Here is a 12,159-nt window from a genome sequence, read left to right on the forward strand (position 1 = left end):
GTGGGTGGGCTGGAATTTTTTTCTCTAAAATCGGCCAAAAATAGAATTTTGATTTGCAAACTTCAAAAATTGATTTGCTATTATTTGCTAACTGTTTGCTAACTACCGGCGTTTGTTTGGAGATGATCGGACAAAGTGGGTGGGCTGGAATTTTTTTTTCTAAAATCAGCCAAAAATAGAATTTTGATTTGCTAACTTCAAAAATTGATTTTCTATTATTTGCTAACTGTCTGCTAACTACCGGCGTTTGTTTGGAGACGATCAGACAAAGTGGGTGGGTTACCTGAACTTGGCCCACCCAAATAAATAATGCTTATAACTGCCTCAATAATGATTTGCTAACTTCTATAGTAAATTTGCTATTATTTGCTAACTATTTGCTAACTTTTGGTATTGGTTTGGGTCTTATCATAGAAAGTGGGTGGGTCAAATTCATGGACATGTGTTCGATGCCCAAATACTCGATGGAAATAAATCTTCAGATATGTAAGTTTAATCCAATTAGGTTAAATAGTCACAGTAATTTGTTAATTTGTCATTTACTGGACAGTCAGATAGTAGGTCTTCAACGAAACAATTTGACATTTCATCTGAATTTAAAAATACTAAACCAAATGTATACCGTATCCACTTACCAATTTCTGATGATTCGTCTTTATAGAAAGAAGTTAAATTACACTTTTGATTATTTCTCCACCATGATTGAGTTAAGTGAAACCGTCATCCAATTATTGTTGTATTTGGCCTGACATTTTCTATAGCTTTATGAATAGCTAATTCAAAATCAACTTTATATATATATACTTATATACTATACTTATATAGTTTCCAAATATTATAAAGATAGGATTAAAATATTGAGCGGCCCATTATAGATATATGATGTAGATATAGTGTTTCCCAAAGTGTGTATTATAAAAATGTGGCTGAAAAGTGCTATATAATATTATTGGGCAAAAAGGGAAAGTAGTTTTAAAATATTTGGGCGAAAAGAGACGTGGGCGAAAAGTGAAAGGTAATTTTTGGACGAAAAGAGTACCACCCGATAAATATACTGATGCATTATCATTATCAAAAACCCTTCGTAAACTACGTGTAAAAATGGCTAAGTTAAAAAAATTATAATATTTTTCAGCACTATTAAGTGGCAGGTGGCGACATTTAGACATTAAGAGCCCTGGGCAACATTTTACTAACGCCCCTCAACCCACCTAGAAATATACATTTAATATTGAAATTTTCTGTAAACAGCTCAAAACAAATCGAAATATTTTGAAAATTTAATCAAGTATAGGAATTAATAAAATAAACATATGATATAAATCTCAAGTGTCTACGGTCATTCCTTTTTGAATTACAACAAAATAAGAAAATCACTACATGAGAAATCGGGGAATATCCAATGTTGCACAAATTTGAACTTCAAACGCTCATTAAAATGTAATTTAACTTTTTTATAGGAAGATATTTTTTTTTTATAAAGATAGAGAACATTATAAGGAATTTTGTATTACGTTTTAAAATCTTAGATTAGAAAATAGTTTGCACATTTTCATGATTTTGAATCTTTTGGTCAAAATTCTAACTTTAAATGCTTATGAACAAAATTGTGCATATGAATTTTTAATATTTTTCAAATATCATTGTAAAAATATTTTAAGAGTCTAGTACTAAATTTGGAAGCCCAACAAATAAAATTATATTGACATTGATAGAAAAAAAACTAAAAAAAATTGAAATTGAGAATGTTCGTAAACAGTTCAAAACATGTCAAAATATTTTGAATATATTATGGTTTACTTATACCAAATGTTAATATAAATGTTCAGGGAAAATTGCATGTACGGTAATTTGTTTTAGAGTTACGCAAAAATCAAAATCGATTTTGTCAAAAACCAATTTTGCGTAAAAATTCCCATTTTTTTCTTAATTTTGATGTCGTTTTTGAAAACTATTGAGAATTTTAAATATTGACCTCCCAAATCGAAGAAAATCGAAGAAGATTTTCTGCCTCAACCCATAATGACAGATATAAAAATAAAGAAAAAACATTATTGTAAAATCAATACATTCATCGCTCCGCTCAGATTCTAAAAACCGTATGAGGTTCACTACTTCACTAGACAATAATCTTAATTCTAAATTTTATAAGTAGTAAATTCACTCTAATTTTTAAACTAAAAGAGCTAAATGTGATCTGTTGGACGTACCTGCAATTTGCTATGTTATGCATATGTAAGACGTTAAGTTAAGGTCCCAAGTTAACTTATTAAGGTAAGATATTATTTTTTCTTATAAACACTAACATGTCTTGTATACTTAGAGGAGAATTGGAAATGGTTTTTAAATAACATCCAAAATGAATACTTTCATTGGAAAATTAAGTTCCCAAATCTGTATTGTGTTCATTTATTAAAAGCTCGGCAAATATCATTATGTCTTTTCCCGTCCCTAAAATTTTAGTAACTATTTTTAAATTTTAAATTTGATAAACATTGTCAAATTTCGAACTTTAAATGGTGATAAAAAAAAATTGTGACAATGTATTTTTAATATTTTTCAACTGCTTTTGTAAAAATATATCAGAAGCCTTGTATTAAATTTTCACGCTTCTTTCTAAAACAAATAACACTTTATTGGTATTTATATAAAAAAAAAACTAAAAAAATTGAAATTTGAAATTGTTCGTAAACATTAATATAGAATAATAACGCCAATTCTCAAACAGCGAAATTCTTGAAAAAAAAATGGATATCCGGTCTGCATTAGTTTTATATTCAGCGTTATCAAAGTGAATTTAAAAAATCCATTTGAATTGTTAATACTTGATAAACATTGTCCTAAAGATTATCATAAACTTGCAGTTTTTTTAATTTAACCTTATTCCTTTTTTAAATAATTCACATTTAATGTTTAACCAAAAATCCCCAGATTGTGTTGGTTTTAAAACTACACATTCAGTTTCATCATTTGAATACAGAGATATAATTTTGCCAAAATCTCCTGATATTAACATTTTACAAATACCAGCAGTTACTACTGGTTCTAAATTGTTTTTAACAGAAAAAAAAAGTTATCATGTCTCTGTTTAAATGTATACAAGTGATATAGATTTGTATAAAGAATTATTTCAGGAGGTAGGTAACTCATTTTATTGTATTGTTTAAGATTTTTATGTTAATAAGTTAATTTTTATGTTTATAAGTTATAAAAGTATTCTGATTGTTTTATATTTGTATTAATATAATAATAATATTGATTTTTCAAATGTCTAATAAATGTTATGACCAAGGTATGTTATGGTCCAGTACCTATAATAATGGTGCACCAAAAAAAAAAAACACTTAAAATTAAGTTACCTGTTTTTGTTAACATATTTTTTTGTTTTAATTTGTTTAAGAAATGAATGAAGAGTTAACTGTTAAATTTTAAAAATTAATAATTACCTACTTGCTTATTTTACTATTATTTGAAAACCTAATTCAAAGACTTACTTGAATATATGGTTTTTGCTGCACTCACGCTTCTTATTTTTTCCCGGGCGAACCACATACACATATTATATCGATTGTACCACCTCTGAAATGTAACGACGCACAAACCACTTTTTCCTCGCGTCTCTTTTTACGTAAAACGCCGGCGCGTTATTTCGCGCCATTGTTTTTCTATTGATGTTATGTATTTTGTATTTTTGTTACAACCGTATAGATGACTTAACTGCTGAATTATAACGAATTATATTATTATATTAACTGTAGGGTTTTTTTATAATTATGTAATTTTTTTTTCTATTCTGTATGAACGTTCCGGACAAGTCATCTAACTTAGTGAGATATATTATTTTTAATAATATTATTGACTACGATTCAATTTGTTTTATTATTTTATAATTTATTATTAGCTATTGTTTTTGTTTAATATCTGTTTTGTATTTATTAAAAGAACTTTTAAAAGCTATAGCTCAAAATATTAAGTTACACCGATAATAATTTATATACCTATAGGTTTTTTATTCAGTATGACAGTCCTTAAAATTGTGTATAGTATGAAAATTGAAGTGTGTAATACGAAATTTAAAAGTGCATTATCCAAATTAAACCATTATAATATTGTTTATAATTCTATAGCTTCATATTTCTTTTTATATTTTAATGATTGTCTACATTCTACACAGACACTCAGTACCTAACAACGCATTAAACAATATTTTTGTGTTGTTACTAATAGTAAGTTATTATTATTCGTATTTCATTGTTATTGAGAGTAGTTATTTTATAACATTGCTATAGCTGTCATTAATAGTATTTTTTTATACTTAATATAAGTTCCAACCAGACACTTATAGGTAGACAGATATCTTAGTCACTGGGTATTTGTATGACTATACCACCACTCTATCACTGTGTATTAAGTACCTAAGTATTTACTATTTCCTAATAGTTTACTAGTTTAGTGTTTAGTAATAGTTTATTTTATTTCTATGTTTATACCACAAACTTAACAATGAATATAATATGTTTAATGAAAGTAAATGGTAAGTAATACTTATGGATTATTGTGGGCTCAAATATAGTGGTACCTACCTCTCTAGTCTCTTTAACAAACTTCTATTTGACGAAACTTTATATTACAACGAAATATTATATATTGTATATTATATATATTTTAATATATTGACGTACTTAATTTAACAGTATCTACATAATTTAAATGTATTTTTTTATTTTTATTTATTTATTTATACTATATATTCTTATTTATATGCATTTTGTATACTAAAAATGACTTGTATAAATGAAAAAATATCACTGGTATAATATATTTACAACATTAAAGTACATGGTATATTTATATTTATATATTTTTTTTTGATAACTTCAACTAATTTTAGTAAAAATATTGTGGAAAATGTAGCTATAAGTGTTGAGTAAATTATTATATAAATTAATTAATAATAATTTTATTTTATTCACAGTAATGAAACAATATATTTATAGGTATTTAATTTATATTATGTGTTATTGAATTAGTGCTTGTTTTTAAAGCATTGGTTTCTTATTTAGTTTTTACCGATTTAAGATTATTTATGAGTACAGAAAATTGGATACTTTAGGGACTGCTGTATAAATGTCCCTGACAAGTCCTCTAACTTAGTGTTAGAATTGTCAAATAAAAATAATATCTAATACAAAATCAAAAATAATACGAATACAATTAAATTAAATCAAATCAATTTTATTGCATGAATTTTAATTCTCAGATTAGTGGTTAACATAATTTGTTTTTTCTTTTTTTATATTCTTCACTTTGTATTCAACTTCGTTGTCAGATAGTTCTGAGTCAAGACGGCTTGATGATTGTTCATGGTCTTCCAAATGCCTCTTTAGCGTAACACCCCTTGAAAATACCTTGTCGCAATACTTGCATATGTACGGAGTACTTTCATTACTGAACAAAATAAAAATAAGTTAACTATTATAATTAATAGAAAAAATAAGACTAGCTGAACTATTACTTAGGTGGAGCTGGGTTAGATTGTCTAGTTTGTCCAAGGCAATTGGTCAAATGATTGTTAACAGCTGCTTCACTCAAAAGTACCTTAAGGCACATCTTACACACCCACTTAGTAGGATAATCACCGTGGGATCCGTCGTACCTCACCATTGTCCGGGGACAAAAGAGCTTTTCTACTGGTGCAGTGGGTGGGACTCTGTTCTTTCTTCGTTTACGTGACTTACAGGTCATAAATGGATTTTTTGCCATCTTTATAGTACAGGAATTCTGTTGACAAAAGTTAAAACTTTAAAAGTATTTGGAATAAAATAATAGCTTAAAATCAATATTTTTATGGAATTGTATCTAAACAAATAAAACATTATTATAAACTATGTAATAGCTCTGCTATATAGTAGGTGTCGATAAGCTACAACTCACGCTAATGGGCATATTAATCAAGTATAAGTTTTTTCCCAGAACCAAAAGTTACCATATCCCTCTTTTAAATTCATGTCCTTCCCTCATGGTTGTCAGTAAAATACTATTGTGAAAAAATTCAAAAAATATAAAAGCTGGTGTCAACACAACGTTTAATCCTACTTCAGCCCACTTCATCTGTGAATTGAATTGTTATGACTCTTAACTTATCAGTTATAGTAAATCATAATTTATATTTAACTATGAAAGTTTAATGACGCCTTCGACTCATATTTATAAAAATATATATTTCTTTCGGTGTGTATATGATTGAACGCCTCCTAAACAGCTGGACCGATTTTGATGAAATTGTTTGTGTGTATTAATATTATAACTAAAAGAATATGGTATATACATTTTGTACAAAAAAATTTATTAAAAATACAAATCTTTGGCCTGAACAACGTCATGTGGGACAGCTATATAAATATATAATCCTATTATGTTTATGTCGCATTACTATGTTTATGTACCAATGTCCTATACAATATATTCATACCACTTACAAGGCACTGGCCCAAAACCTGGCCAAGGATAGAGGCCCGCTGTCCTCCAGGACAGTAGACCACTGGGCCAGTCCACCGCTGTATGTGTATAGACAATTAAATTTTATACAATATTAAATTAGTAGATTAGCTATCTAAAGACTGAATATTTTAACCGAAAAAGTGAGACATTATTTGATCAGCCTATAATATATAGTGTGAAGGTACGTTGATTTATACATATATACAACAAACATGATAATATGTATATTATTGTTAAAATAAATAAATAATTACAAAATATATAGGTAACACAATATTAATTACTGATGATAGTTGACTGTAACAAAGACAATTTTTGAATAACGACTATCTAAAATAACATGGGCAATAAGATCAACGTTAACCATTTAATAAATTTGAAATCGTAATCGATTTCATTAAACCAGTATGAAATAGGCACACGACTACTGTCTAAGAGTCGAGAAATGAGAATTCAATACCATGGGCGTTACGGCGTTATTATTTTAAGTATAACTTGCAACACAGTTCGTGACTCGCAGAAAATGTCCAGAAATATTAAAATATCGAATCGGACTCGACAAAATGAATTCCAGTTCTTATGGCGGTTATATTATAGTAGATGACCTTGTAGTTCTTACCTTGACACGGGTAGTACGGCGGTCGCAGTTTGTGTGGTTGCGGGAGAAGGTGACGCTCACGAAAATGAACACAACACAAACTCGATGGTAAACGGTTTAGGTCCGTAATGGACGTTTTCTCGAGGAGAATAGTCAATGGCGAACACAAAAGACGTAATACAATATTTTAGTACGCGGGTTGTGCCAACACTGTACCGTCACGGCGGAACGCTCGACTTCAGCGGACGGACGAGGAGTGAGAACTGGCGGGCGACCGGTCGGACGGCTGTATAACTAGAGAAGGGTCGCCGTGCTCGGTTTGCGCGAGTTGCCTTCCCGTCTCGCCAGGTGCCAACGCGGCGTGGTGGGAGAGCGACGGTGTCGCTGTGGTGGCTGTCGACAAAGGTGTAGACCGGTCGCCGCGGGAGCTGTACTCTGTGCCGGTTGCCGCCGCGTACAACGGGCCGTGGAGATAAGTAATCGTTAATGGAGCATGGGCCACAGAATTTGATCTATTCCGCGTATGGATGTTGATCACAACTGTGTATTTAGTGGACGTGAACTTACTGAGGGTACACGAAAACTGAGATACACTCTAACCGAGACACACATAATTATATATACCGTATATACTATATGGGATTTATTACAAGCCTGGGCAAGTTAATGATCATTTTTGACCGAGATAAGTTAAGTTGATGGAAAACATTTTAATAAGTTTAAAGTTACAGTTACCCTAATTTGTTTCTAAACTCGGTTAAGTTATAATTATAATTATAATTATTATTATTATTATTTAATATATATATATATATAAATACGCAGTAGTAATATGGTTTAAAATAATAAAAATCATAAATATTATTGAACACAAGAAATAGCCAATAGCTTTTCTATACATAGAATTAAATTATTATAGGTACTGAATTAACAGAATTATGTAGTAGGTACCAAAAACATACGAAATTGAAAATTCCAAAATAAATATAATCTTTTGATTTATAAATAAATAAATAACTTATTTATGGCGAAAATATTTTATAATGAGAAATGTACCTTTGTGATTTGTAATTATATCAATATAATGATATCATATAATTTTACTTATTTGTTATTAGTATTTATTAATTATTATTATTACAATATGCCCGTATGCCGGAGTATGATATGGTATACCTATTTTTAATTTTTACACATACGATACACGTATATGGTATATATTATAATATAATATATACCTAAATGGCTATTGCTGTAATATGTATTTACTATTGACTAAATAGTATAATTTGTACAACAATAATTCTTAGAAATTTCGTTTATTGTATATAAATGCGTTTGTGCAGAATTAAGTAAATTCATAAATAACAGTCTACCGAGAATAATTCAGCAGTTAAGGGGCCTCGCTACGGTCATTATTTAAGGAGCAACATTTCGGCAATCCTGTCATAGCCGCCCGGGGTCTATGTGTTAGTTGTAAATTATTATTAGTGTGAGTGAAATTAAATGCGGTTGTCCTCTCTCGTACGCGCATGCACATGTCAATTTCACGATAACCATATAAATTTCACTACACGAATTTTACAAAAACATACATTTGATACAAGAAACTGTTACAAATACTCCAGAAATATACATTCAAGTACCAATGTTAACATATTATAAAGAATGTAAACGTTACCGAAACGTCTCTGTAATGTTCCACAAAAACATGAGTTATGAACATTTAACGTTCCAGTGTAATCTTTACAATGAAACGTTCTTTACAAACCTACATTAATGATTTTATAAAAACATATTGCTTTATAAAAACTATGTAATGTTTTCCAATACATTACGGGAACATTTCAGAAAAACACAAATCAATCTGATAATATGCACGGGTCATTTTGTGACTACCGACTAACTTTAAATGCTTAAAAAAAAAACTGTTACTAAGGATTGATAATATTTTTCAAATTTCATTGTAACAATATAGTAGGAGCCTTGTATTAAATTTTCAAACTTTTTACCCAACAAATAAAGTTTTATTGACATGTTACGTACCCACGTATTAAGTAGTCATATATTAATTATGTACAGCGCGCCGCCGCACGTCTCTAGTAATATTTGATACTATAACTTATAAGGCAATTAGTTTAGTATAACATGCGGAGGTCGTTGCAAAAGCGTAGAGAAAACAATTAAACTATAGAAGGTGTCGTCACACGTATCTTTCCTGGAAAGCCAACACCCATACGCAGGGATATCGAAGCATTCCTTCTGGTAGAAATTCAGGATGAAAAAAAAATTAAACACCATTGTAAAACTACTAGCTTCCTCGCTTCACCCAGAATCTAAAATACTGTTGGCTTCTTAGAAATACAAAGAGATCGTTTCTCATGGTTTCAAACGCACAAAATTTACAATAAGAATAACGATACCACCAGATCGATATTTACAACAGAATAAAACTATTTACTAACTGAAAAGTAAATATAACTTATTTAAAAGAGTATAAAACGTGTTTGAACGTGTGCAGTTCGATCACTAGGTACCTGCTTTTTACCCGAGTGCGGTTCGATCATATTCAGGTAATAAATGCGATTTGACTATCCCATATTTTTGTTATCATAGTTTGAAAGGAACCAGTCCCGTCCCGTCCAGGTTTTAGTGTTACCTGCTCATTAGTTTAGGATACAGAGAGGAAAGGCCATTTTTCGTAAAATTACAAAGGTTAAATACGAGTGAGTCTCGTATTATATACAGCCGCCCTGCAACGAGCTTTTGGTCTCTACTTAGGTCTGGATTAATATTATTATACATAATTATATTTAGTGATGGGCGCAACTGACTAGTCGAGTACCATGTGTTTCGATAGGTTACAAATATTTATCTGTATAATATATTTATCTAATAGTTAAAATCGTCAACTGTTTTGCGTTCCGTGTATGTAAATTATTATTGTAATAATTTTAATAAACTTTCTTTTAGAAAAAAATTAAAAATACAATTTTTCAACATATTTTTTTACTTAATGGACATTTCTAACAAAATAAAATAAAATGAAAATAGTATACTCTTTAATTAAATTTTTTTTTTCAAATTAAATATATTAATATTAATTTTCTCACAATTATAGGTTCATCTCCTATATTAGGTTTCTTAATATAATTAATACTAATTAAAACTTTAATTTACAATATAGTTTACTAATTATACCTTTTATAACCAATAGCAGCCATTTATAAACGAAAATTTCCACCGAAAATCTCAAAATCCCCGTTTAAGTATCTCTCCGGGTGGTGGACACTAGATACATTAGGTAAACAATTACCTACTAATGTGAGCCTCATCATGTTGAAAAGTTTGAAAATATAATACAAGGTTCTTCATTAGTTGTTGTCGGTGGAAATTAAAAACTAAGATGTGCGTTAATCCACAGTAATTTTTATGAGCGTTAGAACTTATTTATTTGTAACGACACTGGATATTCACTCGACTTCTCACGAAACGATTTTTATTAAAAAAAACGAATAATCGTAGATACTCTAAATTTACACCAAATATTAATTTTATAACTGTCTATACTTGCGATTACATTTTCAAAATATTTTGACTTGTTCTGACCGTTTGAAGACTTTTGAATTTTTTTAGTTTTTTTTCTATAAAAGTCAACAAAATTTTTAATATCCGTGGCGCCAAACAAAAAATTTGAAAATGTATTACAAGGCTCTTCATATATTGTAACAATAACAGTTTAAAAATATTAAAAATACGTATGCATGATTATTTTTCATAAGTACCTATTTAAAGTACAAATTTTGATAACATTTATCAAATTGAAAATTTGCAAATTATTTTGTAGGTTAAAATGTATAAAATGTTCAATTTTTGTGCTAAGAATTGAAAATTTTGAACAAAGTCCCACGTAAGTTTAATTCATACTAAAATCAAAAATCTATTTTTTAATTTTTTCGTAATTTTTTATTTTTTGGGTACTTGAAACTTGTAAAATATATTATTATATTTTAGACGGAAAATAACATTTTCAAATGCAACTTTTTGGCCAAAATGAATTTAACCTACTGTAGAAGTGTAGTACTAATGCCTAATAGTAAAATAAATAAATTTAATCATAATTATATCATAAAATATACTTGGTAATATAATAGGCTGACAGCATTTGATCAGAATCGTTTTTCGTTTACAATGATTTTGTATAATTGAATTCAAATTTAACACATCCATTATACAGTTACTTATCTAGACACCTAATGTACAACAGATCACTACCCACTTGCCCCTTTTTTATTTATGATGACACCTAAAAAGGCACATTTTTATATACGTAGTATTTTTATATGACAAACTTGCCTAGGTATTTTAGGGCAGAGGGAACCACCAACAATTTTGTAGGAGCAATTGCTCAAAAATAATACCTTCACCATGTCACTGTCCTACTTATAGTGACTAGAAAAAATTAAAATTTTAAATAATGTAGTAATTAAAAGTAAAATAAATTTTAAAATAAAAGTTAAATAGTATTTAAATAACTTCAACTCAAATGCAAAAATGTATATTGTCTTTATTTTTCCAAATTTTATAATAATGATGCGGTTTTGTAGATTCCGTGTTGAATATAATATATAATATAATTAAATAAATCAACAAAAAAAAAATATAATATTTTCAAACGTAAAAGAAATAATTTTCTTTTTTAAAACATGATTCTTTATGCATCTTGTAGTTATCTATTCTTTAAATCATACTATAGATTTAATAATTATTTTTAACTTTGTATATTAAACGCTAAATTAAAAATATTTTATAATCACAAAAAACATGATCATACATATTAATAGAAATTATAATACATAGGTATTTACGAATATACACTTATTGATAATATTATTCATTTTTAAAAATCTATTCCATAAAAATACATTTTTATAAAAAAAATATTTGCATATTTAAGATACTTGTGTGGAATAAGTTACAAGCCCTGATTATTAGATTGGACTTTTGTTTGTACTGTGTAATATATTTTATTTCATTAAAAAATAATTTGAGGCTGCACA

The 12,159-nt window shown here is 28.5% G+C and overlaps 1 protein-coding gene across 1 annotated transcript; it reads right to left on the reverse strand.

Moving 5' to 3' along the window:
* Positions 1-5,214: 5,214 nt before the first annotated feature.
* On the reverse strand, positions 5,215-7,380 carry LOC132936169 (uncharacterized). Its single transcript, XM_061002859.1, has 3 exons — positions 7,121-7,380; positions 5,516-5,781; positions 5,215-5,448 (listed from the first exon to the last, which is right to left on the reverse strand). Exons 2-3 carry the CDS (start codon positions 5,761-5,763, stop codon positions 5,262-5,264), a joined length of 435 nt encoding a protein of 144 aa, XP_060858842.1. The 5' UTR covers positions 5,764-5,781; positions 7,121-7,380; the 3' UTR covers positions 5,215-5,261.
* Between the last annotated feature and the right edge of the window lie 4,779 nt (positions 7,381-12,159).

The sequence above is a fragment of the Metopolophium dirhodum genome, chromosome 1 (genome assembly GCF_019925205.1).
Source record: "Metopolophium dirhodum isolate CAU chromosome 1, ASM1992520v1, whole genome shotgun sequence".
NCBI classification, from domain to species: Eukaryota; Metazoa; Arthropoda; class Insecta; order Hemiptera; family Aphididae; genus Metopolophium; species Metopolophium dirhodum.